The sequence below is a fragment of the Chelonia mydas genome, chromosome 3 (assembly GCF_015237465.2).
Source record: "Chelonia mydas isolate rCheMyd1 chromosome 3, rCheMyd1.pri.v2, whole genome shotgun sequence".
In the NCBI taxonomy this organism is placed as follows: Eukaryota; Metazoa; Chordata; order Testudines; family Cheloniidae; genus Chelonia; species Chelonia mydas.
This window is the reverse complement of record NC_057851.1, coordinates 848442-876113: the sequence shown is the minus strand read 5'-3', so window position 1 is coordinate 876113 and position 27672 is coordinate 848442. Positions and strand designations below refer to the sequence as shown.

The 27672-nt window shown below is 58.2% G+C and overlaps 2 protein-coding genes across 5 annotated transcripts in view; one reads left to right on the top strand and one right to left on the bottom strand.

Moving 5' to 3' along the window:
* The window catches only part of SLC30A3 (solute carrier family 30 member 3), a 44130-nt gene extending 36099 nt beyond the window's left edge, over positions 1–8031 (top strand). The window contains exon 9 of the transcript XR_006289272.1: positions 7974–8031. The gene's annotated coding sequence lies outside the window, so the exon portion shown is untranslated. The remainder of the gene's footprint in view (positions 1–7973) is intronic.
* GTF3C2 (general transcription factor IIIC subunit 2) overlaps positions 1–27538 on the bottom strand; it is a 29573-nt gene extending 2035 nt beyond the window's left edge. The window contains exons 1-16 of one of the 4 annotated variants that reach the window (XR_006289271.1): positions 27422–27538; positions 25166–25547; positions 20940–21243; positions 16762–16856; positions 16201–16278; positions 15805–15903; positions 15155–15382; positions 14318–14429; positions 13909–14026; positions 5718–5749; positions 5179–5308; positions 2492–2636; positions 2092–2253; positions 1900–1987; positions 1421–1549; positions 128–250 (exon numbers count right to left, since the gene is read on the bottom strand). Coding sequence is in view for 2 of the 4 variants with exons in the window: in XM_043541932.1 (XP_043397867.1) it covers positions 27–250; positions 1421–1549; positions 1900–1987; positions 2092–2253; positions 2492–2636; positions 5179–5308; positions 5718–5749; positions 13909–14026; positions 14318–14429; positions 15155–15382; positions 15805–15903; positions 16201–16278; positions 16762–16856; positions 20940–21243; positions 25166–25547; positions 27103–27319 (2543 nt within the window). In the remaining 2 variants the exon portion in view is untranslated. The other 3 variants (XR_006289270.1, XM_043541932.1, XM_037893605.2) reach the window with 3 other exon arrangements.
* Between the last annotated feature and the right edge of the window lie 134 nt (positions 27539–27672).

Below are 27672 nucleotides of genomic sequence, written 5' to 3'. Positions count from 1 at the left end.
CACGAGGGGGGAGGGGAGCAGAGAGCTCCCCACACACACAGGACGGGGGAGGGGAGCAGAGAGCTCCCCACACACACAGGAGGGGGGAGACAAAGGGGCTCCCCGGTTGTCCCGCCGGCACTGGTACCAGGTCCGTGTCCTGGAAGCGGAGGCAGTGATCCTTCGTCATCTCGCTGTAGGTCCGGGTCTTCGGCCTTGGCTCCTCACCTCCCGCAGAGCTGCAGGGCACCAGATCTGCTTTGTAGATGGGCTGGGGGAGGAGACACGTCCTGAGGGCAGGGCCATGCTGCTCCCACCCCCAGGGACTTGGCTGGGGCAGGCTGTCCCCCATGGGAGCAGGGCCTGTGGTGACAATGGGGCCCTGTGACTCCAGTCCGTGCCTCGGCTGCGGGCGCTGAGCGGGGCCAAACCAAGGGCCAGGGACGGTGCTGACAGAGCTGGGGCACTGGAAGGTAACGACACGGGGCACAGTAACGAGGGGATGGGCTGCTCCCCCCACCGCTGGGGGGCTGGCGAAGGAAGAGCCGTGGGGAACCGGAACAGCTGTAGGAATGGCAGAGAGCGGCACTGTCCTTGCTGCCCCCCGGGCCCTTGTCCTGGTCCCGATCCTGAGAGGTTCCTGACCAGGGAAGCCAGAAAGGGGCCGAGAGGACACTGCCACCCCACAAGCTGAACCCTGGCCCCACACCTGGGGAGCTCTGGCTCTGAGACCAGCCAAGGGACTGTCTTACCAGGAGCTTTCCCTTCCCAGCCTCTCCAGGGGCCAGGAGAGAGTGGTTCAATTAAAGCCCTAGGAAGGTTTCCTTGTCGCTGGGGCCCGCCAGCTGTTCCTTAGTCAGAGGTCGTTATGGGTGGGGCCACGGACGCCCCAGGCCGAGGCCTCTGGATACCTTGCTCCCCCCCAGGTCAGGGCTGGACGGGGACCAGGTGACGTTAACACGTCTGGCCCCTTTATTCCCTCAGGCCCCCGCAGCGCGGCCCGAGCACACCCCTGCACCCAGCCCTGCCCGAACACACGGCGCACCCCTGCACCCAGCCTTGCCCGAACACACGGCTCCCATGGGCCCCTCGCTCCCAGGGCTGTGGGGGCATCCTGGGCTGCCATGGCTGAGGTGAGCAGGGACATAGTCCTGTACTTGCCCTGTGCCCCATAGCCCCTCACACACCACTGCCTCCAGCCCCATGGTCCTCCCAGCCGCTCACCCCCACAACCCCTCCAGCCCCCTGGACCCATCCTGCCAAACCACTTGTCCACAAGCCCCACGACCCCATTCTGTCAAGCCACTTGCCCACCCAACTCTCCGGTCCCCCCACCCAGTTCAGCCCTTGAGCCCATGGCCCCCGCTGCCCTCATATGCAATTCACCCAGAGCCATGCCCTCAGCCCACGGGGCTGCTCCCCCAAGGAGAGAGACACTTACAAATCGGCGCTCCGAGGGCCGCTTGATGTTGAGTGGGTTCATGGCCAGGTCGGGCAGCACCGCCGCCAGCAGCTCCCCGGTGATGTCCCCGGCCGCCACAGCGTTCAGCCAGTCGGAGCTGGAGATGCTCTACCGAGGGAGAGGGGAGCAAAGCTCTCAGCGCAAGCCCTACTCCGAGACAGAGGGGCCCCAGCTGCCAAGTCAGAGGGGTGCCCATGTGGCAGGGCCTGGGCTGTCCCTAGCTGGCCAGGAAAGGGGAACGGGAAACCCCGCGGGCAGCGGGGTCCCGGCTCCACCCCGCCGCAGGCTCAGAACCGAGTGGGGGATGTGGGAGCTAGGGGCCCTGCTCCAGGCAGCACAGCGTGTCCCCGAGAGCCACACCCAGCAGAGTGCAGGAGCCGGCAGCCCTCCAAGGGCTACGGGGCACAGCTGGCCCCAAGCACCCAGGGACCCTGAACCCTCTCGCCACCAGCTCTTACCCACACAGTCCCCTTGCGAGGGGCCACGAAGTAGGCCTTGAAGCCCAGGTAGCCGGCGTCAATGTAGTGGATTCCACACAGTCCATACCTGCAAGAGAGAGCGAGTGAGACCCCAGGGGCCGGGCAGCACTGGGCTCGGGCCAGGGCAATGCAGGGAGCCCCCAGGCCCAGCCCCAGGGGAGGGTCACTCACGAGGCGTAGCAGTTGTCCTGGGCCACAGTGACGCCATTGTAGGGCAGCAGCCAGGTGATCTCGGTGGTCAGGAAACGCTTGATGCTGTTGATGGGTTCATAGAGACGCCGCAGGTCCCAGAACTTGATCTTCCGGTCATTCCCCGCCGTAACCAGAAAGTTGCTGAGAGCCAGAAGAGGAGCAGCGCTCAGAGCCCCGCGCCCCCACACCCCAAGAGCCCTGGGCCACCTCCCCATCCCCCCTGGGAACCAACACCTCAGGGCCAGCTCAGACGCCTGGCCCTCACGCCCTCCCCCACAGGTAACACTTCCCCCCAACCCCGTGGGGGTAAGGCCTTCCCTAGCCAGGCTGGGCCCCTCCCTGGCAGGCACCAGCTGCCCCTGCCCGGCCCACTGCTCACCTGTTGACTTTGCACCACTCGATGCTCCTGACGGCATGGTCGTGGGCAAGGAAGCACCTGAAGGGGTAGATCTTGAGGGAGCCATCGGGCTGGCGCACGCGCTGCAGCAGGGACTTGGTAGGCAGGTTCCAGATGGCCACGGTGCCTGGGGACACACCGAGATGCCCGTGAGCCCAGCACCGGCGGCCCACAGACCTCGGGAGCCCCCATCCTGCCAAGCGGAAGCATTGGGGCTAGGGGGGCTGTGGGAATTGTCTGATTTCTGTGAACTATCTTTATGACTCTGTACAGATCCGCTTGGCACTGCTGCTGTGAGGCTGACAGACCAGGTGTCAGCTCATGCCCAGGCCCCGAGATCTCACCTGAACACTGACCAATAGACAGCCGGAACCCGCCCGACTCACCTGGACTAGGGCTGCTAACACAGGGGTAAGTTTATACCAAGGTGTTCAGACTCTGAGACGCCTGCAGAATGCTGCCTGTGGTCCTCTCCCTTCTGACATCTGTGCCCCACGGGACAAGGTGGTAGTAAGTGTTTGCATTGCAACTCTCTAACCGTGCCAGTCACCACCCAGGAAAGCAGCATTAATTCATGGAAAATGCTGGCTTCCTACAGAAGGCACTATCCTGTCCACCAAGGCGGCCCATTGAGCACTGTGAACTAGCAAGAACAAAGCCTTTGTTAACTGCCTCCCCCGGCCCCACGAAGGAGACGCATGAGAACTCCTGGTCTCACCTTGAGCTCTGGGGGAAGGGGATAAAAATCCCTGACAAGAAGAAACTGTCTCTGTGCTGCTTGGACTTTGCGAGGGCAAGGATGTCTAAGCGCAAGCAAGGGTTCCCCTGCTGCTCAGCTTGGGCTTGCCCTACAGGACACAGAGAGCTTGCTTGTGACAGCAGCTTCTACCACCTTTATTGTATTGTCATTATGGTCCTCACTTCCCTGTTGTTTGTCTGATGTACGATCTCTGGTTCTTTGACTGTTTCTGTCTGTTACATAATTAATTTTGATAGGTGTAAATTATTTAAAGTGGTGGGGTATAACTGGCGAGAGAATTTTGTTACAATGTTAGGATTGGTTAGTAAAATTTTAGTAAAATGATTGGTTAAGGTAGAGTTAAGCAGGACTCAAGTTTCACTGTCAAACTGGGGTCCAAAAGGAAGTTCTTTGGGAACTGACTCCAGGACACAGCCCCAAGATCAGAGCTGCCAGACCTCAACACTCTGCCAATGACACCGTGTAGAAACTGGAATCCCCCAGATGGACCTGATCCTGACTGGCCCTCAAGAAAAGTTCATCTGTCTTATTGGGAGTGGTGAGCACTGTATGCATAGTGTGTGCAGTCTGTTTTTGGTGACTGTTAATAAATAGAGGTTAAGTAGGATATTATTGTGTAAGGCTCTTTCACTGGCAAAAGACCCTGCAAACTTGGGAGGGTTACACCCGAGTCCTTGGAACGGGGTGAGGGCGGGTGCCCTAGAGTGTAAAGCAGACAGGGGCAAACTACGGCCCACGGGCCACATCTGGCCCGCAGGACCCTTCCCTCTGGCCCCCGAGCTCCTGCCAGGGAGCGGGGTCAGGACAGGGTTGCAGAGGAGCCAGCCCAACCCCCCGCTCAGCAGCAGCATGGTGAGTGGGGCAGAGCCTAGCCCCTGGCCCCTCCCCTTCTGCTCCCCTCCCTCCCTGCCTCCCTCACAGTCACAGTTCACGGGGAGTTCAGGGGCGTGGGGAGGCTAGGAGCAGGGGGGGAGGGGGGGGTTGCAAGTAGGTGGTCAAGGGGCCTGGGCCCTGCTGCCGGGGATGGGGCAGAGCAAACCAGGGCCCCCCTCCACCTCCAGCAAGCTTGGCCCCTGTCCCCAGCAGCCAAGCCCAGACAGGGAGCGAGCTGCCAAACGAGCAGGGGAAACACACAGGGAAAGGACTGAGCCCCCCCTTTCCCCCACCCCACAGGTAACGTGGGGCGGGGAGAGCAGGAGGGTTGGATAGGGGATGGGGGGGCCCCAGGGGGACGGTCAGGGGGTGAAGAGCAGGGGAGATTGGATGGGGCAGGGGTCCCGGGGAGCAGGGGAGATTGGATAGGAGACGGGCATCCCGGGGGGATGGTCAGGGGGCAGAGAGCAGGGACGTTTGGATAGGATGCAGGAGTCCCGGGGGGCAGTCAGGGGTGGGGAGCAGGGAGGGTTGGATGGGGGAGGGAGTTCCGGGAGGCTGGAATGGGGGCGGGGGCCAGGCCATGCCTCGCTGTTTGGGGAAACATAGCCTCCCCCATCCTTCCCTACCTGGACCTCCAGACAATTTCTATACCCGATGTTTGCCCACCTCTGGTGTGAGGTGACACCCGAGCCCTGGGAACGGGGCGAGGGGGGGCCCCAGAGTGTGAGGTGACACCCGAGCCCTGGGAACTGGGCGAGGGGGGGGCCCAAGGTGTGAGGTGACACCCGAGCCCTGGGAAAGGAGGCGGGGGGGGGAGAGGGCGGCCCAGAGCGCGTGAGTAACAGAATTTTGTGCGGGTAACACTCCTGCCCTGCAGCCACACCCTGTCCCCTTCCCACCCCTGCCCCCAGCCGCCCTGTCCAGTGCCCACCCTGCCACCTGCCTGCCCATCCTCCTGCCCTGCCAGGCATCCCACTCAGCCTTTTCGCACCCTGCCCTGCCCGTCCTAGGGCCAAGCGGGAGGCTGACTCACCATCGTAGAAGCCGGCTGCCAGGTGCTGGTGGGGCTTGGAAGGCATCCAGGAGAGGCTGAAGCACTGGCCGCACTCAGACGAGTTCCCTGCCTGGATGGAGCCAACCTGCAGGGTGGCGATGCATTGCACCTGCGGGTGCAGAGGACACGGCCTGGGTTAGCAGAGTCCTGGTGCTAGTCAGCCCCTCCAGGCCCCCTCGCCAGCACCCACACCCATGGCACCAGCCCCATGGAACCAGGCGTTATGCAGACCATGAGCTGCACAACCACCAGGGCTAGGGCCCTGCGGGACCCAACTCCCATCCCCCTGCTAGACTGGGCCCCCACAGGGGGAGAAGCCCTGTGCTGCTCCCACTCCACCTCCCAGCCCCATGCTCCCCAGGGGCCAGGACCCCTGCTGGGGCTCAGCATTGGTGCCCCCTAGCAACCCAGATTCCACCTGCAGTCCTGGTCCATGGGGTGGAGAGCATGGTAGTGAAGGGCTGCCAGGAACGGGGGTATGGGCTAGGCCCAGCGCGCCAGCACCAGCAGACACTCACCTTGCAGATTGTGTGCTTTGGGAAGGGCCCACCTAGGAGACAGGAGAGAATAGGACAGTCAGAAAGGGCAGGAGCTGTGCCAAAGGCTAGTTGAGCTGGGTGAGGCTGCCCCAGTCCCTAAGGGTCCACACTGTCCTGGGGCCCCTGCGGCCTGGCAGCTTGGTTGGCCTGGGATGTGAGGGCTAGAGGAATCATAAAAATGGAAGGGACCTCAAGAGGTCATCTAGTCCAGTCCCCTGAACTCAAGTCAGGAACCATGCAAAAAATGAGGTTAGTTAAACAGAAATTAAAAGGTACAGTGACTAGAGTGAAATCCCTGCAAGCTGCATTGACACTTTTCAAGGACACCATAATAGAGGCCTCAACTTAAATGTATATCCCAAATTAAAAAACACAGTAAAAGAACTAAAAAAGAGCCACCGTGGTTTAACAACCATGTAAAAGAAGCAGTGAGAAATAAAAAGGCATCTTTTAAAAAGTGGAAGTCAAATCCTAGTGAGGTAAATAGAAAGGAGCATAAACACTGACAAATTAAATGTAAAAATATAATAAAAAAAGCCAAAAAGGAGTTTGAAGAACAGCTAGCCAAAAACTCAAAAGGTAATAACAAAACGTTTTTCAAGTACTTCAGAAGCAGGAAGCCTGCAACCAGGGGGGCCCCTGGACGATCGAGATACAAAAGGAGCACTTAAAGATGATAAAGTCATTGCAGAGAAACTAAATGAATTCTTTGCTTCAGTCTTCCTGGCTGAGGATGTGAGGGAGATTCCCAAACCTGAGCCGTCTTTTGTAGGTGACAAATCTGAGGAATTGTCACAGATTGAAGTGTCACTAGAGGAGGTTTTGGAATTAATTGAGAAACTGAACAGTAACAAGTCACCGGGCCCAGATGGCATCACCCAAGAGCTCTGAAAGAACTCGAATGTGAAATTGCAGAACTATTAACGATGGTTTGTAACCTGGCCTTTAAATCAGCTTCTGCACCCAGTGACTGGAAGATAGCGAATGTAATGCCAATATTTAAGAAGGGTTCTAGAGGTGATCCTGGCAATTACAGACCAGTAAGCCTAACGTCAGTACCGGGCAAATTAGTTGAGACAATAGTAAAGAATAAAATTGTCAGACACACAGAAGAACATAAATTGCTGCGCAAAAGTCAACATGGTTTCTGTAAAGGGAGATCGTGTCTTACTGATCTATTCGAGTTCTTTGAGGGGTCAACCAACATGTGGCCAAGGGGGATCCAGTGGACATAGTGTACTTAGATTTCCAGAAACCTTTGACAAGGTCCCTCACCAAAGGCTCTTATGTAAATTAAGTTGTCATGGGATAAGAGGGAAGATTCTTTCATGGACTGAGAACTGGTTAAAAGACAGGGAACAAAGGATAGGAATAAATGATCAATTTTCAGAATGGAGAGGGGTAACCAGTGGTGTTCCTCAAGGGTCAATCCTAGGTCCAATCCTATTCAACTTATTCATAAATGATCTGGAGAAATGGGTAAACAGTGAGGTGGCAAAGTTTGCAGATGATACTAAACTGCTCTAGATAGTTAAGACCAAAGCAGACACTAAAGAACTTCAAAAAGATCTCACAAAACTAAGTGATTGGGCAACAAAATGGCAAATGAAATTTAATGTGGATAAATGTAAAGTAATGCACACTGGAAAAAATAACCCCAACTATACATACAATATGATGGGGGCTAATTTAGCTACAACTAATCAGGAAAAAGATCTTGTCATCATCGTGGATAGTTCTCTGAAGACGTCCACGCAGTGTGCAGCGGCAGTCAAAAAAGCAAACGGGATGTTAGGAATCATTAAAAAAGGGATAGAGAATAAGACGGAGAATATCATATTGCCTCTAAATAAATCCATGGTATGCCCACATCTTGAATACTGCGTACAGATGTGATCTCCTCATCTCAAAAAAGACAGACTGACATTAGAAAAGGTTCAGAAAAGGGCAACTAAAATGATTAGGGGTTTGGAACAGGTCCCATATTAGGAGAGATTAAAGAGGCTAGGACTTTTCAGCTTGGAAAAGAGGAGACTAAGGGGGGATAGGTTAGAGGTCTATAAAATCATGAGTGGGGTGGAGAAAGTGAATAAGGAAAAGTTATTTACTTGTTCCCATAACAAAAGAACTAGGGGCCACCAAATGAAATTAATGGGTAGCAGGTTTAAAACAAATTAAAGGAAGTTCTTCTTCACTCGGAGCACAGTCAACCTGTGGAGCTCCTTGCCTGAGGAGGTTGTGAAGATTAGGACTATAACAGGGTTTAAAAGAGAACTGGATAAATTCAGGGAGGTTAAGTCCATTAATGGCTATTAGCCAGGATGGGTAAGGAATGGTGTCCCTAGCCTCTGTTTGTCCGAGGGTGGAGATGGATGGCAGGAGAGAGATCACTAGACCATTACTGATTACCTAGAGAGGTGGTGGAATCTCCTTCCTTAGAAGTTTTTAAGGTCAGGCTTGACAAAGCCCTGGCTGCGATGATTTAATTGGGGATCGGTCCTGCTTTGAGCAGGGGGTTGGACTAGATGACCTCCTGAGGTCCCTTCCAACCCTGATCTTCTATGATTCTATGATTAGGTTCATTCCCTCTGGGGCACCTGGCATTGGCCCGTGTTGGCAGACAGGATACTGGGCTGGATGGACCTTTAGTCTGACCCAGTATGGCCATTCTTATACTCTAAGTATTATCTAGACCATGCCTGACAGGTGTTTGTCCAACCTGCTCTTAAAAATCCCCAATGACGGAGATTCCACAACCTCCCTAAGCAATTTATTCCAATGCTGAACCACCCTGACACGTAGGAAGTTTTTCCTAATGTCAAACCTAAACCACCCGTGCTGCAATTTAACATGGTCCAGCCTGGCCAGTCTCAGAACTCCCTCGAGCCAGGCTGCTGTGAGATAACCTTGGTTTACTGTGTCTGTCCCTTTTCCTAGATCCCGAGGCCCGAAAGGCCCTTGTGAGCAGCTAATCTGACCCCGTGTCCCACAGGCCAGAGATCTGCCACCCAAGGATTCCTAGAGCAGAGCTTAGAGAAAAACAGCTGATCCAGACTGAAACACTGGCCGGGATGGAACATACATCAGAACCCTTGGTCAGTTGTTCCAATGGTTAATGACTCTCCCTGTTAAACATTTACACCTTACTGCCAGTCTGAATGTGTCTGGCTTCAGCTTCCTTTCTCTGCTAGACTGAGTAGCCTGTTATTAAATCAAGTCACCGCTTCACCTTGTCTTTATTAAACTAAAGAGACTCCAGAAGCTCAATCGCTTTAAGGCAGGCTTTCTAAGCCTTCAGTCATCCACATGCCTCTTCTCGGACTCCTCTCCAATTTATCAACATCCTTCCTGAAGTGTGGGCACCAGACCTGGACACAGGATCCCAGCAGCAGTCGCCCCGGTGCCAAACAGAGGTACAATAACTTCTCTGCTCCAACTCGAGATTCCCGTTTATGCTCCCAGGTTGGTATTAGCCCTTTTGGACACAGTGTTACACTGGGAGCTCATGTCCTGCTGATTGTCCACCACGACACCCAGGATAGAGTCCCTCAGCCTGTAAGTCTGGCCTGCATCCTTTGTTCCTAGTTGTACATTTACATTTAGCCATACTAAAACGTACACTGCTTGCTTGTGCCCTGTGTCCCCAGGGATCCAGATCGCTCTGTGTCACTGACTTGTCCTCTTCATCATTCACCACTCCCCCAATCTTTGGATCATCTAAAAACTTTATCAGTGTTTGGGTTTGTTTTCTTCCAGGTCATTGATAAAACTGTTAAATAGTGTAGGGCCAAGACCCCACCCCTATGGAACTCCACTGGAAAGAAACCTGCTTGATAATGAGAACCCCCATTTAGAATTACCTTTTGAGACCTACCAGTTAGCCAGTTTTTAATCCATTTAATGTGGGACAGGTTCATTTTACATCATTCTAGCTTTTTAATCAAAATGTTGTGTGATACCAAGTCAAATACCTTAGAGAACCCTAAGTATATTAGGTCAACACTATTACCATGATCAGCCAAGCATGTAAGCGCCTAATAATATCTATAGATCAAGTTAGTTGGACCAAATCTATTTCCCATAAACTCAGATGAGTGCCATGAATTACATCTCCCTCCATTAATTCTTTATTAAGCTGTGTCTGTCAGTCCCGGGGAGGGCAGCTGTGTCTGAGCTGAGCTCATCCCAGCCTCCTGGCACCTCTCAGTCCATTGTCCTGCTCCTGCAGAGCCCTGCTGCGTTCACACATTCCGCCACCAGAACTGCCCCTGGACAGGTTCAGTCCTTGGACCTCCCCCTGCCTTGACGGAGCCTCCACTGCCATGGGTTGGCTCTAGCCAGTCCTTAATGCCCCGTCATGTGACACACACACCTAGCCTCCAGGTCTGCCCCAGGGCAGCTTTTTACCCCTTCTGTCCCCACGGGGCAGCAGTCCCTAGGCCAGGGAGTCACAAATTCCCAACTCTGTGGGGGAGGCTGGGATGGCAGCTTCACCCTTGGGCCTAGGCACAGGGCGCTCAGTTACTTATAGGGCAAACTGGGGCCAGGGGGTGGGAGTCTGACGATGAGGGACCAGGCCTCTGGCTTTTCTCATACTGTGGCAGCCCTTGTGCAGCTCGTCCTGCCAACAGTCACCCAGCAACTTGAACTGAGGTGCCACCCCCCAAATATGCCTACCATGACCCCTCCCCCATTACAGCCTCTCCCCTAGGCCCAGCCACGCAGCACCAACCTGACCACCAGACACAACATTCCCGCCCTCCCAACTCACCCAGCGGGTTGGGTGCCCTGTGCCTCTCTCCCAACCCACCCACGCGATCCGACAGTCTGCCATGCACCCCTCCCCGGCCTGTCCAGTACAGCAGGAAACCTCTGGCATGGGTAATGAAGCCACCCCATTGTTCCAGATACAGACAGCAGCCCACCCCAAGGAGGTGGGGGGAGCAGATTCCTGTGAGACCAGCAGGTCTAGCAGCCCCTCCCTGCCCCACGTGCCCCCCATTCCTCCCACTCAGACATGACAGGCAGCAGACAGGCACTTCAGTTACTGCGCGGAGCGGAGCAGTCATGCATCTTCTCGGGTACTTCAATTACAGATGGCCAGCTTGTCAATTACCTCCTCCAGGCAGTGGGGAGGGGAGGGGAGCAGCGCCCATGGAGTCACTTTCTTAGGGGGCAGCCCCTCTGCCCACTACCCCGGGAAGGGGGGTGCATGGAACAGGGGGAGAGCAGTTCACATTGACCTGGAGATCTCCAGCACCAGCAGCCCCTAGGCCATGGCGGCTGGGCTGGACTTAGGCCAGCGGGGATAGCTCCCCCACGCTGAGCCCAGAGCTGTCTGCACTGCGTTACAGCAGCACCAGGCCAGCAGGCAAGCCCCCACCTCACAAAGGGGGCACTGTGCCAGCAGGGATTAACCTGCTAGCCCAGGGGGATCAAACCAGGAGGCAAAGAGTGAACCCGCTGTAGCTGGCTGCCTGAGGGTCTGGCGGGGATGTGCCGAACTACAGGGGCTTTGCCAGAGCAGTGGGGCCCAGTCCCCACCGGGTGCCCGGAGCGGTTTCAGGGGGTGGGGCTGCAGATGCTGATTAGCCCTGGCACAGGCCTGCCCCATGGAGGAACGAGTGGGCCTGGCTTCCCATTGTTACAGCACCAGCAGAGGAGACACTGGACAAGGCTGAAGGAGCACTGGCCATCCATCACACCCAGCCCCCGCAGACAAGCCTAGTTACAAGCATCGTTAGCTGACTGACTTGGCTGAGAGCACCGAGGCCCCTCCCAGCCCAAGGAGGAGGGGGAGGAGCTCCCCAGCACTCCCATCCCCTAAGGCAGGCCCCACATTCCCCAACCCAGCTCAGGCTTCAATGACTCCCCAGGCAGCAGCTGGGGCTCCCAGCCCCCGTGGGCAGCTCTGAGCGGGGCCGCCCCCGAGCAGGAGCATGGGGAGCCAAGAAGCCGCAGAGCTGCACCTCCCAGTCTGGGCCCCTTTCCTGCAGACGGTAGCACCCTCTGGTGGCCACAAGGAACAGCTGCACCTCACCGGCACTGTCCCAGGTGCCAGGGCCGCAGTGCTCGGTGTGCGGGGTGCCCGCTCCCCTACCCAGCCAGGTGGGGACGTCGGTGGGAAGCCCAGCTCCCCGTCAGCCTGTTCGCCTTGGCAGCCCTCTCGGCAGGCAGGCTCAGAGCCCTTGCGGCGTGGGCACTGCCTTATCTGCAGCAGGGCTCCCAAGCAGGTTCTAAGCTCGCCGCTGGCTCTCACTGTCTGGCAGGGAGGCCTCGGCCAGGCTGCAGCATGTCCGGGGGCGCAATGCAGGCACAATGCTTCGAACGAGGGGCGCTGGGAAGGGCCTGGTGCACGAAACCAGGGTGCTAACATGACCAGCTCATCACCGAGACCCCCACCATGGGCAGAGCCTCCCAGGGGCACGCCCCTCTACCACCTGGCCTGCCCTGGCCCAGCCCCTCTCTGTGCAGCACCCAGCCTGACCATTTGAGAGGGAACCCCCATGAACAAGGAAACATGGCCAGGCTGGGGGAGAGTCAGCCAGGCCAGGAGGGGAGGAGATGCCTCACAGACAGCCAAGGGGCACAGCCAGGCTGGGATAGCTTAAGGAGAAGCAGCAAACAGCCCTAGAGGTGCTGATGGATGGCTCCCGCCTGCCAGTGGACAGAGGTCAGACACCCAGCCTTGTCCCGCGTCCCCTTGGCAGAGCTCGACCTGCTGACCAGGGCACGCTTGGCTCGCCTGAGACTGGAGGACGGGTCCAAGGGAACGTGCTGAAGTGGGCTGAGTCCTTCCTGGAGGAATGCACCCAAAGAGCAGGGTTGGGAAGGGCCGCTCCCCCCAAGCCCCTCCCTGGCTGTGCACCACAAGGACCAGGTCTCCCTCGGGCCCGTCTCAACAGCCACCTGCAGCCGCCAGGTGAGCCGGTCAGACACCGGGGCTCCAGCACCACCTCCCGCTCTGTCTGCCCTTTGCCACGTTCCACCCCCCACGACCCCCGAGATGGCCCTGGGCCTGGAGAACAGCTGGCTGGCAGCGCCCCCAAGCCAGGCTGAGGAGTTCTGGCCCCGGTGCCATCTCCATGGGTGAGGGTCAGGTCAGTCCCTGGCCTGGAGACGGCTGGATTCCTTGCTGAGCTCTCACACAGCAGCACCCAGCAGTAACGCCGACAACCAGCTCTGGCTGGCTAGGAGCCCTGCCCCATCCCGGCAGATGAAGACTCTGCCTCAGTCACTCCTCTCGGGTGGGCTACAGCAGCGCAATGGATCTGGGCATGGAGCTTCAGAATGCTGCAGCAGGTCCCCTCAGCACCACGGCTACTGCCAATCTATCAGCCCTGTCTCTGCGCTACGCTGCCTTCCCTGGCTCTTCAAAGCAAGTCCCAGGGCTCAGCCTCTCTCTTCAAAGCACTGCGTGGACCGGGCTCCCGGGACCCGAAAGACTGTCTGAAGCGCTGGACAAAGACAGCAGATGACAGCTTTGCTCCTCTGGCCCAGCGGAGCGCTCAGCAATTCAAGGACAGCTGGTCTGTGCCGGAGATAGGACATTTACAGGGGTGGGCCCAGACTGTGGGGTGAACTCACCCTGAAGCAGCCTCCCACTTCCGCTCCAAGGGAAGAGCGCGTTGCTTTAACCTCCCTTCTCTGAAACACACCCCATAGCAGGGACGTCTAGACCCCAACCGTTACCAAACCCAAATGCTGCATGGCACATGAACAAACCCAGGGGCTGCTGTGGAGTCACACTGCCCAACGCTCAATGCAGGCGAGGCACTCCAATACCGGTGCAGAGCGCGGTGCGAGAACCTGGCTCGAACAGCCGGGCCCCACGCAGCAGAGCGCGGTGCGAGAACCTGGCTCGAACAGCCGGGCCCCACCAGGGATTAGTCTGCCAGCAGAGTGCAGTGCGGCGTGGTGAGAGAATCTCACTGGGCTTCACCAGGGCTGGGAAGGTCCTGTGTCAGGCCACATAGCTGAGCGTGGGCTGACACAGGGAGCCGCATGGCTGCTTTGTGGGTGCCCTGAGGCTCACACAGGCCCAGGATCCATGGATGGGGCCCTGGGAGTTGCATTTCTCAGGGTTTTCCCAGAGCCCCATGCGCTGCCCCGCCAGGGTTTCAGTACTGTCACCCTACCCCTCTCCGCCCCGCGGCACGGCTCTTCCTACCTTTTACCTGGGCTCTCTTGTGAGCAAGCAGGCCCTCGGGGTGCGGGAGGCTGTACACGAGCACTTTGCCGTCAGAAAAGGCTGCCGCCAGGAGGCCCAGCCGGCTCATCTGAGGGGGCTGGAGGGACAGACGCACAGGCTGAGGGGCCAGGCTCAGGCTCCTGGGGAGACTCACCCAAGGCACCCCACCCCCCGCCGGGTCATACTGAGCGCTGCAGTGCAATGGTTCCATTCTGTGCCCAGGAGCGGGTGCAATCCATGGGCATCGCTCTGTGCTGGGGGGCAGCCATTCCACAGGCTGCTTGGAGGGGAGCAGGATCCGTGTCTGTGGGGCCCACTGCTGGGGTCATCCCCAGAGCCTTCATGCAGGCAGACCCAGCCTCCCCCCCCTGCTCCATCACACCCCTACCTTCCTGCAGGTGGTGGGCAGCTCCCAGGCTCCGCTGGGGCAGAACTTCATGTCCCAGATGCAGCCGTGGTCGGCGGTGATGGCATAAGCCAGCCTGGCTTTGGTGGCAGAGCTGCAGGCAGAGGCAAGTTAGCGGGGCCTGGCCGGTGGGTGTCAGGAGCCGCCCCCCACCCGCACAGGGGCATAGCTCCAGCTCAGCCCCCAGGCACATGGAGTAGGCAGGGAGAGCCCTGCAGTACTCTACTGCTGCTGGCTCTGCCACCCAGAGCCCCCGCCCTGGGCATGGGCCCAGCCTCCAGCCGGGGCCAAGGCGGTAAGCCACGCCCTCCCCACAGAGCAGCTCCCGGGCGCCTGGGTCGCGGTTTCCCACAGCACTCAGCCCTGGCCTCTGCCCAGGACTGGGCCACTGAGCTCCAGGGTCCTGGAGTGAGTGCCGGCCCTGTGCAGGGCATGGCCATGTGCCCCGGGGAGCATGGGGGCGAGGCCCCAGGTCCACATCCCATGTGGGGGAGGCGGCCCTGCTCCACTCCCACGAGCAACCCATTTGCCACCCCCGCAGACTGTGGGCTCGCCACCCCCGCAGACTGTGGGCTCGCCACCCCCAACTCTCCCACAGCTCTGGGCTTGCCTCCCAGGGCTCTGTACCGCCCCCGCACCACCCCCAGGCCCTGAGCTCACTCCCCCCACCCCCAACCCTGCACCACCCCCCAAGCTCTGTGCTCCCCCTTCCCCCGACCCTGCACCAGTCTCCAGGCTCTGCCCTCGCTCCCCACCCCCACCCCGCACCAGTCTCCAGGCTCTGCGCTCACCAGACCCTCTCCTGCACACACGACTCACCCTGCCTCCGGCTGCAGGATACCCAGAGCCCAGAGCTGTAGCAGTGCAGGGCCTGTGTGGAGCTCGGCCAGGCTGTGCCTTTCGTCCATGCCCTTGTTACAGTAGAGCGCCACGTACTGGGGGGCGGCAGAGCCCTCTGGACACGGGCACCACTCCATGGCCCACACTGGGCCACCCACAAAGAAGGACACGTCCAGGCGCTCCTCGTGGGGCTGCAGGGAGTTGAACCTGCCGAGGGGAATGGGAGCAGTGGGTAAAAAGCGGGCGGCAGGGCAGGGGGCATGGCCAGCTAAGGGCTCTGCTGTCCAGGAGACCACACAGAGCAAGGCAGGGCAGCTGCAGGCTGCCTTGACACTGCGCCATAATCGAGCCGTGCTCTGGGGGTGGGAGCCCTGCCTGGACCTGAACCCAGTGCCCAGGGTACAATGCAAAGGGAAGCCTGCAAGGAAGGACAGAGCACACTGCAGGCTCAGCTGGCCCTGATGCTGGGGGCCTCGATTCCCATCAGCTCTGGGCGGTGGCTGCGCTGGATCTCAGGGGCAGAAGCCGCTCTGGGGGGTTGCCAAGACCCAGCAAGTCATTCTGGAGTAGGCACAGCCCTCTAGCTGCCAGGCCCAGCTCCGGACAGTAACCCTGGGGCTTGGTCATACCTGTTGATGCGGTACAGGACACCGTCTTCTTCAATGCCCTCCCGCTGGATGGAGAAGAGCGGAGACTTCATCTCTCCCGGCAGGTACTGGGCACATTCGCTGAAGGGGCAGAAGGAGAGTAATGAGCAACCACTGTCTCCTCTCTCAGGGACTTGACTTGGGGAACAAACCCGGCTTGTGGCCCCAGCCCAAACCTCAGCAACCCCCTCCCCGGGGCCCTGGGGAACTGGTCCAGCCCTCTGATATTATCGGACACCTGACAACCATCGAGGTCAGTATAGGGAACTGCCCCCATGTTGTGCATTCACCCCTTACCCACTGCTCCCTTGCCAGCCCGAAGGCAGGGGCTGCCCCATGCCCACACTCGCCCCAGCCTGCGGAAAACCATTCACCTACCTCTCGGAGAGAAATGTCCACTTGCGTGTGGACGGGAGCCAGTCGGGGAATTCCCAGGGGGAGTAGTGCTGGTCCCGCCTGTGGAGCACAAGGCATCAGAATCCCACATGCCCCCGCCCGGCTGCTCTCCCTGCTGCTACACACCCAGGCTAGAGGCAGAAGCTGCAGGCTGGGGCATGAAGACAGTGGGGAATTCGAGCCCAGCCTGGCCCCAGTCCCTCACCCCTGAAACTCATCACCCCAGAGATCCTTCTGCCAAGGGCTCCTTGCCCCTCTCGAGCCACCTGTGCTGTAAAGGACCCTGCAGGCCTCTACCCACGGGGCAGCCCTGAGTGAGACTGATGCACCCAACCCCGCCACCCCAGACTAAGGGGCAAGGGAGCCTTATCCATGCCACTGCAGGCAGGCCGGCCCTGCATGATAGGACCACCCAAAGGGCCCCGGGACAGACTGCTAGCAGCCCCTCCAGCCCAGCGGGTCACTCAGCCTGTCGCAGCCCCAGGGCCAGGCGCTCACCTCTCAGCACCCGCCCTAGACCTGCGCGAGGGTGGCCATACTCACAGGCTGTGGGTGATGCTGGGACACTTCCACACGGGGGCCATGATGGAGTTGTGGAAGCCATTGGGAGCAAGCCCTCGGCACTGGGGCTTGGACTTCTGAGCATAAGAGAAAGCAGGGTTAGAGCAAGACACTAGTTATCCAGCCATGCCAAAGAGATGCCCCAGCCCAGGCCAGCTCTCGAGACACCCATGCCCTTAGCCCCAGCTACTTCCCTGCCCTCAGCCCAACCCACCCACGCCCCCCAGACGCAGCCCCCCCAACACACCCTCCACCCAGCCCCAGAAACAGAGGGGGGATGCAGGCATCCCATGGAGCCCCTACCCTGCCTCCCTCTCCAGGGCTGTGTCTGCCGAGAGCCCCTGCTCAGCCCGCTGGCTCGGTCAGAGCACAAAGGCTGCTGCAGGCTGGAGAAGCGCAGCCTGCTTTGGCCAGCTGCAGGGACCAGCAGATGTGTGCCCACACCCCAGCCTCAGCCCTGTGTAGTAAGATGCGGCTCTGAAACAAACCCTTATATCAGAGGCCTGGTCTGAGGCCTGAACTAAAGTAATGGTCAAGACTTTGCTAACATAAAGCACAGTTAAGCTGTGAGCCAGAGGCAGGCCCTGCTCACAGAAGCTGGCCAGGAAAGGGCTGATGTTCCAAAATATACACATACCTAAAAGGTCCTGGACCCTAGCGACATCCGAACACTCTGAAACTTGCACACTCCACACACGTAACAAGGAACAGTTCGACCCGTCCCAAAGACAGGGGCAAAAGGGTACTATGATGGATAGAGTGGTTTTGTTCGAACCAACATGTACAAAGTGAGAAGGCGGCACCTTACTGCGTAGAGGGGTTGCACCTCGATACATCATAAGTGATGTGTAACTTGTCTGTACCTGTGCATAAGATGCATCCCTGGGGCGGTCTCTCTGTCCGGCCTAGGGGGCAGTGGAGAATCCCGCAGGGACTGAGCTGTGTCCATTGTCAAGGAGCACATAGGGACTAACAGAACTGTAGACATCTGATCCGGGGAGCTAGAGATTGTGTTTCTTTTGACAATAAACCTGGCTGGCTGCCTTCGTACCTTATTGGAGTCTGTGGTCATTGGGGGTTCTCTTGGGGTCTGCTGTGTCAGTGATCTGCGCAGAGCCGGGGCAGCACGCAGGGAGAACACACACATGCAGTCGACTGTTATCAACATTGGATAGAGCAGTGCACCGCACCGGTGGCGTCTGACAACACCCTGGTCAGCGTCAGTCCCAGAACCTCCAACCCAGTAGACAGGAAGAACTGGCCCAGTGCAAACCAGCAAGGGTCTGTAATTAACCTATTGGCTCCAGGCCAGTCAAAACCCCTGAACGGCAGGGAGATGCAGCCAGCCAGCACCAGACCTAGATCTATAAAAAGGGGAAAAGTGACCTGGACACGTACAGCTCCGTTTCTGAGATCAGGAAATGCAAGGTGGGTGCTGGAACATTGGAGGCAGTACCCAGAAGAGCCTGCGACTGACTGGCAAACCTGCCTTAGTACAGCAGGCCACCCCCTGCACTACAGTCACAGTACAGACCAGCTTTCCTGTTAACGCCGACTCCGGCAAGCATCCGGCAAGCGCAGCAGGTGTAGTGCCATATCTGGGATCACTGGAAAAAGGGGTTCCTGAGACTCAGCCCTCCCAGGACAACAAGGGCTTTTCTTAGGGTTGCCACATTCTGCCAACCTTTTGGGGCCGGAGCTGGGAGTCAAAGCAGGGCTCTGGCCCTGGCAAAGAGTTACCCCTGGGAGCGCCTGGCACCACTGATCCAAGGAGCCGCAGTCCCCAGCCTGTTTAGCTTTCCTGCGATGTCAGAGCGACACCGATCACACTGAGCAATTGTGGATAGAGCAACAGGAGGGCTTGCAGCCTCAGCAGTCTCTCGGTAGCTGCAGAGCTCCAGGGCTAAGCAGCAGCCTCTGATCCTGACCCAGCCACGCCAGGTCAGGTCTAATCTGAGGGCAGAACGCTGGAAGAGGCCAAGACAACGGCATGTAGCTTACACCTTTCTTTCTAGGGATGTAAGCAAAGTACTCTGGAAAAAATCAGACTCTCATCCTGGGAAAGGGAGTGGGCTCAGGTGAGGGGGTGAAGATTTGGGATGGATGGCCTGGGACATGGGAAAGAGGTGAGGAGCTGGGGAAGAATAGGGGCAGGACACCTGTCAGCCCCACATTCTCCCCTCCTGTGTGTGCATCAGGATCCAAGGGTCCGGTGCCCTTCTACAGGGTCTCCACCCCTGCCTCCCCTCACATAAGCCCTCTCCCTAATCTCCCACGTATGTGCTGCGATCTGGGGGGAGGGGCTTCTCCCCTTAGCTTCCTGGAGGACAGCAGCCCCTCTTCCTGCTCCACATGAGCCAGCACGTAGGGAAGTGCCTTGTCCCTGGGCTGGGGAGCTCCCAAGAGGCATGGTGGGCGCATGAGCCCAGAGCACACTGCTAAGACCGGGTGAAAACTGAGACTGGGCGTACTTGCTGCACATCACAGGTTTCTGAAGCAGGAGGTGGGGGGATGGGAACAGCCACTGAGATGAATGTGATGGCCAGTCAGGATTAGGTCATCTGGGGAACTCCAGCTTCTGCACCATGTGGTTGGTAGAGTGTTGAGGTCTGGCAGCTCTGATCTTGAGGCTGTGTCCTGGAGTTGGTTCCAAAGAACTTCCAAAAATGGAGCAGTGCACAGCAGAGCTATAGGTTTAGGCTTTACTTGTCTCCATTCAGCTGAGCCCATCACACTGGGACGAATGGGCCACTTCACACCACTCAGAACCTCCTACGCTTTCAGAATTCTCCAGTGCTGGGAGTCTGGATTTAGCAAAGCTGCTGCTGACTGATTAATGCTTTTTGTACACCACTGGCTTCTCATGCACTAATGGCTTAAAAGGATGGGAAGGGGAGGAGGGTGAGCTGGGAAGTGGGGGGATTGTTACTTGGGGGATGGAGAGAGACACACCAGTCTTCTCTCACATGTAACCACCATGTATTAAAGCAGTCAGATTCTTGGGACACAGCCCACGGCTGGGCGAATTTCTCCTCACAGTCCTGCTGGGAACTACACATTACAAACATTTCAAAGCATGACCATTATGCCGGGTCCACTGTAACAAAGTGCATGGTGGGGACAGGACTTATGATTCACGTAGCAACCGTGTGGGCCAGTGGTGAGAGCAGTGGACTGCGACTCAAAGCTTGGCCTCTATTCCCAGCTCTGCCACTGACCTGATGAGTGACTTTGGCCAAATCTCCATGCCTCGGTTTCCCTATCTGTACAATGGGGATAATGATTTTTCCCTCCTTGAAATAAAATGATGAAGAACACCATGAAAGACTTAGGTTATCCCCTTTATTACCTGGCCACAGCAGCATCTGGACTGCACACTTACGTAATGACCACTACTTAAATGACCACTAACTCCTACCCATATCACTCCTCCTCCAGGAACTCAGACGACAGGAGCAAGCACAGAAAAGAGCTGCTAGGCTGATGAGCAGAACGCAGGGCCTGTCTTATGGGAGCAGGCTGGCAGAGCTTTGACTACCCTAGCAAAACGCAGGCTGAAGGGCGGGGGGATCTGACTGCTCCCTGGGAATACAGAGCGGGTAACGCCCAAGACAGGGGAGAGCTGCTGAAGCTAAAGGCCAAATCTGGCACAAGACCACACAGGAATAAGGTGACAATGAACCTGAGGCTGGAGGCTGGAGAGGAGAAAATTTTGGACCATCAGAGGAGGGAGGGTCGGGAACAGATTCCCAACAGGAGCTGTGGGAGCAAACCACCTCTCTGGCTTTAAGATGGAGCTCGACAAACTCACAAAGAAGCTGCCTGCAACCTCAGGGGACCAGGAGCCCTCTGCCAATCCTAGGCCCTGTGTTCAAACAGGGAGTTTGAGTCACTTTAAACCAGCAGCTCTGCCTCCATGCCATGTCCCAGAGCCCCCTCCCCCTGGGGGGACTGCTTCCTTCCCCCACAGCCATGTTCTATATACCCAGGGCGAGGGTGACCCCTTTCCCACTCTACCCCATACACACTGGAGGGGGTGGGTGGGGAGAGACACGGAACGGACGACACATCAAGGCTCAGTGGCCAGCCCCCTCCCCCTCCTACAAACATTAACCCAGGGCTGGTGTGACAAGGGGGCAATGTGAAGAGGATGCTGTTACCCCTGCTGACTGCATCCTCAGGGTGTGGCCCCGGACAGCCTCTGGCTCTGACTCAGAGACCTCGCTGAGCAGGACATCACTCTCCTCCTCCTCCTCTGCCGCCTCCAGCAACACCTCTTCAGAGGGCACAAAGTCTACATCCTGGGAGAGGTCATCGTCATCAGCCTCCTCCTCTTTCCTCCTCCTGCTCCGGCGCTTCTTTCTCGAACCGTCAGACTCTGGTTCCTGGGGGCCCTCATTGGGAGCCAGGGGCTGGTAGACTGATGTCAGCTCCTCGGCCAGCTCCTGCAGGTAAAGCAAGGCCCTGGGGGCACCAAAGGCATCACTGGTAAGAGAGCTGCCCTGCCCCCTCAGGGCGTCTCCCTGAGCTACAGTCATTGGACCTGGTGCTCTGGGAAGAGCATTTCTGCCACTGATGCCCAGAGGGACTAGGCTGCACCAGGACTGGAGACCCAAACCTTACCAGCAACTTCCCGCACCCCAGCCAAGCTCTGCATTCAGGAAACATGGCTTGCCCCTCTGGGGGAAAGCTTACACTGCGTCTGAAGGCCAAGCTTCCCCCACAGGAGTGCCAACAGAGCCCAGCAATGCTGCTCTGAGTCAGCCAGGGCCACCAGAGACTGGGAGCATCACTGCCCTCCTTTGGCTGTTTCCCTCTTTCATCTCCATGGTGTTCTCATTCAAGCTGAGACCATCACATGGATGGGCTACATCACACCCTGCAGACCGTCCCAAGCTTTCCAGGTTCTCCTGTGTTGGGAATTTGGATATAGCAGAACTGTGGCTACTTTTCTCAAAGTTTCTTTATGCACACCTGGCTTCTAACTAATGGCTTAATGGCACGGGAAGGGGAGGAGGGTGAGCTGGCAATGCCGGCCGGGAGGTGGGGCCACATATTTGGAAAGTGCTTGTTATACACTGCAGGGAATGGAGAGACAGGCACCAGCCTTGTTTCACAGGTTTAAAGTTCCTGCAACCATCACATAATAAAACTGTCACACTCTTGGTAGCTAGACCAGCCCTGATTGAGATCTCTCTCTGCAGCCCTGGTGGGAACTGAACACTGCAAATATTCCAATCATGGCCATTATTCCCAGCCCACGATAACAGAGGACAGGGGGTGGGTCACTTAGGGAATGTCTACATTGCACTGTAAGCCTGTGCTTGAGCCTGGGCTCTAGCCTAGCCTAGCCTCCCCTCCCCTTGTGTCTACACTGCAATTGCTTGAGCCGGGTCCCAGGATTCAGCCAGAAGTATCCCACAATTCCATGGGACAACCTCCTTAGTCCTCTCTATCCCAACAATCTGCAATCCACTATATTGAAAATGGAAGCCCCCCCACCCTTTGCGAACAGCTGCAACTCAGGTCAGCATTAACCCATTCTCTACTGATCACCAATCTGGAAGCGCACTGTCAGAGAGCTTCCTGGGTCTGCAGTGGAGAGCAAACAGATCAAACCTTTTGCAAAGTGAGCAGCTTCAACCTTCCCGTAACGTGCAGGGTGGGACGTAAAGTTTTCCCCACACGGTCCTAGTGCTAGAGCGGCCACATTTCAGGGGGATGAGGATGCTAGGGAGTCGGAGATAGGGTTACCTCGACTAGGGTCTGCGCACTGCAGTGTGGATACTAGAGCCCTAGGATCAAGCACAGATTAGAAAAGTCTTAATGTAGGGTTAAAATACAATGTAGATGCTCAAGCCCAGGGTCCCCTAGCTCAGATTAGCTGACTCGAGTCCCACTAATCCTGGGTTTACATTGCAGTGTAGACATACCGTCTGGCATCACATCACTAGCCCACACGGTTGCTGATGGGGACACAGGAGCCCTGGGCTCTATTCCCAGCTCTGCCACTGGGCCAAATTTGAGATGTACTGATGCAAAGTGCTATGTCAGGGCTAGGTGTTATCATTACCTGACCACAGCAGTGTCTGAGCTGCACTTCTACATCTGCCTAAGTGACCGGAACTACCAACATCACATTCGAAGAAACTAGGAAGTTCACTGACTAAAATGTCAACAATGCAGAGGCGCGGTTGCCTGGTGGTATCTTGCGCCTTTCTAGAATGTTGAGTTCACCAAAACTCCAGCTTCTGAAAGCCAGGAAATGCTGAGTTAGGGTACGCACCCATGCAGCCTTAGCTCTGCCCTCTTTGAGCAATGCCCCCACAGACTCATTGCATGCTTACTGAGTCTCCCTTTGCATTGTACTAAACAGGAGATCATTCAAACACGGCTTGCTCCATGGAAAGTCCACCACCCTGCTAAATTTCACAGCGCCTTCACCCCTACGCACATGGTGCCATCCAGCACTCTGCTTTCACTCACCCTTCATTAAACTCACAGCCACACTCACCTCCCACAAACTGCTGGCAATCCCCATTGCAAGAAGACCCGTGTCCTGCTCCCGACAAAGCCTACACAATGCAATACTGACATGAGGGCTGCTGAATCTCCTAAGGCACACAAGTACCTCTTTCCTTTGATCACACACACAGGGATCATGGAGAGGGGCTCACAAACACCCCAGAGGGCCACAGCCCCCCAGATCGCCTCATATTACACACTCAGCTCTGCCAAGCTGCTCCAAATAATGTATCCATCATTCAATACAGCTATACCTAACGCAGGAGCTCCCCGTGGCTAGTGCCTGCTCTGGGGTGGGGGGGGGGGCAGAATAAAGGTTACGGAGGCATGCACTGTAATTCTATTTCCTGGGTTTGAGTTTTACCAAACTCGATGATGTGGAAGGGCACCAGATGTCGCCAGGCAACCTTATCTCTGGGCTAATGACTGTTTTGTCAGTGAATTTTAAGATGAGAGTTGCTGAACCGGCAGGTGTCCAGCCCCGCAAGCTCTCCCATCCCCGGCCTGGACTGTCAGCATCCCACGGCCATTTCCTGTTCAGCCAGCAGCACTGCCCTCCCAGGGGCCCCTCTGAGGACAGGACAGTGAAGTCAGACCCATACACAGCCAATACCACCCCATGTCCAGTGTGACTCTATGCTCTGCAGGGAACGCACGTGTGTGTTTGGGGGGTGAAGGCAATGAGTAACTGCAGCTCATGGGAATGGATTCCCCGGTCAGTCCGCTAACCACAGCCCAGCGCACAGCATGGCAAGCAGCTGCCCTACAGATCCCGTCAGTCTATTGCATTGAAAACCAGCCCCCCAGAGCACAGTCAAAGCTGGCCCCTTGCTGCTGTAGACACACAAGGGGCAGGGCCCTCCCCAGCTCAGAGTGCTTCACTGGGCAGCCCAAACCATCTCCACAGCAGTTTTATGGCTGTTCTTGTGACTTTCCCGGGCGCCTTCCCAAGAGCGCAGACAGGGGAGTTCTAGGGTGAGGTGGAGATGAACCTCACAGTCACCACGGAGCAGCTGAGCAGGCTGGGGGACAGACACCTTCAGAAAGGGCAGCATGGAGCCCCACAAGGAGCGACTCCTGCATCACAGACTGCAAAACAGCAGCTATCCCTTCTCTGCCCCGCACAAGGCACCCTGGGCTGCAGCTCCTTCAGGTCTCACACCGGAGAGAGAAATCCACAGACTGCAGGATCCCCACTGGATCCCAGCAAGCTAGGCTCAAACCAAGCCTTTTGTTTCCATGCAGACACATGCAGACCTGGCCCAGGCATGGCAGACTACAGGGAATCTGCATCCTCCAGCTCAAAATTCCCAAGAGTCACTGTTGGGCAGAGACCAGAGCTGGCCACGTCAGGCCAATGAGCAGCATGCTGGCAGATCTAATCCTCTTCCCCAGCCCTAGAGGCTTAGAATGCCTGCAGGCTCGCCAGGTGCCCGAATGCTGCATGGGATGGTAGCTCCCCTGGAAAGGCCTTGGGGGGACCCAGCCAGGACAAAAGTCCCAAGTGGAGCCCACCAAGTTAACAGCATACAGTCAACAACGGCACCCACTAGGCCCTCCCTGCTGCATCCACAATGGCAGTGATGCCCCCGCAAGGAACAGAACCGGCCTCAAGAGCACCATGCCCACATGCGCAGCCTCACTTCCTCCTATTGATTCTTTGTAGTACCGTAGGACCTAGGAGCCCAGCCACGGCCCAGAGCCCAATTGCGCTAGGAGTTGTATAAACCCAGGACAAAGAAATGATGCCAGCTCTGCCCCCAAGGGCATTCTTACACTGGCATTAGCACCCTTGCCCTCCTCCCCCCACCCCACTGCACTTCTGTGCTAGGAGCCCTCCTCCCCCCACACCCGCTCTTACACTTTAGCTGCCCGCCTCTTGGGGCGCCCACTGGGCGTGGCCTCCAAGCCATCAGGTGCCTCGTTGCTCCCCAGTACCTTCTGCACACAGATGGGCTCCGGTGCTTGGCAGTCCAGACCCTGCGACAGCTTCAGCAGGAGCAGCTCTGCTTTGGACTTACGGCCTCGTTTCTTTGGCACTTTCATGGGCAAGGTGGGCCCATTCTCCGAGGTCCCAGCGGCCTCCCCACCCCCCTCAGCCTCTGCCCAGGCTGGACACTTGCGGGCAGGCCGTTTCCTTTTGGATTTTCGGCTTCGGACAGGCTTCCTCCTGGGCATGGCAGCTGCCAACTCCCCTTCGGGGTGGGCTGAGACCTCCCAGCCCACCAGCGCCGGAAGCTCACCTGGTCAAAGAGAAGAGGGCCAGATGTCAGTGATGTGCAGCTCAACTCACCATTCACCTCACCCCACCCAAAGCTGCCTTATGGCCCACAAGTCACCAGAGTGGGGGTGACAGGGCACCACTCCCCAGCTTGGCAGACACGAGGGCCCCAGGTTCCAGCAGCAAGCAGGGCGCACCCACTCTGCCCCTTCCCAGGGGCACTCCTCAGCCACAGGGACCCCTCTGGGGAGAGGGGCTCCCTGCAAGGCCGGGCGCCAGACAACGAGCTGGCTTGGATCGTTTCATGTTTGACAGAACCTTGCAGGATAAAGGAGCCCTGGGTTATTTGAAAGAGAAGAGGGCACCAGCAGAGCACATGAGGTGAGCGAGCGGTGAGGTCAACAGGACTGCAGAACTCAAGAGTGATAGCGTAAGAGCCAAGACTAGAAGCCACGTCGCTCCATCCACAGCCACAGCACCTGCCTGGCCCTTCTGCAGCTGCCAACTGCAAGGTACTCAACTAGCGAGGAACCCGGAGCAGCCGCATGGGCAGGCAGAGCCAAATCCACCTATCAGGTTCTGTGGTCTAATGCTCTGAGATCCCGGAGAGCTGGGTTCCGTTCCTGACTCTATAAGCTTTCCACAGGGCAAAGCTCACCCAACACCCTCCCAAGGGCAGGGGGGCTGGGGGGAGGCCTCATTTAAACTGGGAAGCACAGAGGATTATTGAGGGTGAAGCTCTCAGGTAAGAAGGAATGGAGGACCAAGAGGGTCTCAGTTTTCCCCCAACATGGCCTAAGTCAGGAGAGTCCATGAGCTGAGCTGGAGCTCAGTGCAGCTTGCCAGCACTCAGAAGGCTCCCCAACTGCACGCAGAGGGTGATTTCCACTGATCAGCCCCAGAGCTCTCCAGACTTCAGCAGCAGGCAGATTCTCACATGGGAAAGTCGCTCACTTGGCCTCCCAATCTGAACAGGGTTTGATTCAAATTCTCAAAAAGGTCCTGAGCCAAGACCTCGCAGGCCCATAGATGGACATTTCAGAGAGTTATGCTATGGCAACCCAAAGCGGGGGGCTTGCAACAGAAAGGCTCAGGCAACCTAATGAGAGTTGGCACCCTGGCTACCCCAGAAACCACCACTGAAATGCAGCCACCTGCGGGGAGCCTGGCAGCTGCTTCACCCGGCAGGGCTTAGAGCAGCCATTGAAGGAGCACGGGGGACTGGGGGAGAGGAAAGGCGCCCTTAGGGTGGAAGCACAGGCCCTGGACTAGGAAGCCGGAGGTTTATCCTCTCCACTGCCACCGACTCATAAACTGACAAGTCCCTTCCGCTCCCTGCCCCAGTCTCCGAGCGATCCAATGGGGGCCGCGTCGGGCCGGCCGGGGCGGGGGCGGGGAGTAGGCCCGGCAGCGCCGGGACCGGGGCGCCGGCGGGGCGGGAGAAGGGCCGGCGGGGCGGCGCGGGGGGGACCCCAGGCTGCCGGCGCGGGGCTCCCCGCGCAGAGGCCGGGCCGGGGAGGCGGGACCGGGGGGAGAAGGGCCGGCGAGGCCGGGCCGGGGAGGCGGCGGGTACGTACGGGCGTCGGCCTGCGGGGAGCTCGGCTCCGGCCGCTCGCTCCCTGGAGACCCGCGTCCTCTCGTGCGGCGGCGGCGGCGGCCCGGCTCCTCCCGCAGCGCGCCCGGGGCGGACGGTCCCGCGGCGGCCTCCGCGGCGCAGGGCGGCTCCGAGCGCAGGGACCCGCGGGGGCCCGCGGCCGCCGCCGCCGCCCCCATGGCCCCGGCACGAGCCGCCATCAGCGCCCGCGGGCCTCAGGCCGGCGCCGCCCGCATGGCTCCGGGGCGGGCTCCGGGGGTCACGCGGGGCCGAGTCCGGCCGAGCCGCCCCGCCGCCCTCACCTCAGCTCCCGGCGGCCCGCGCGGAACCGGGGGCTCCAAGATGGCCGCTCCGCAGGCGCGCGGCGATCGACGCGCGGCGCTCCCTGGCGTCACTTCCGGCTACGTCCCCGGGGAACGGACGTTGCCCTGCTCCCACAGTGCCCCGCCCCTCGCGCCCCGATCTGCATGCGCGGCCCCGCCCCTCGCGCCCCGATCTGCATGCGCGGCCCCGCCCCTCGCCAGCCTCGGGCAGCGCCTGCAGCCGGGTCCCG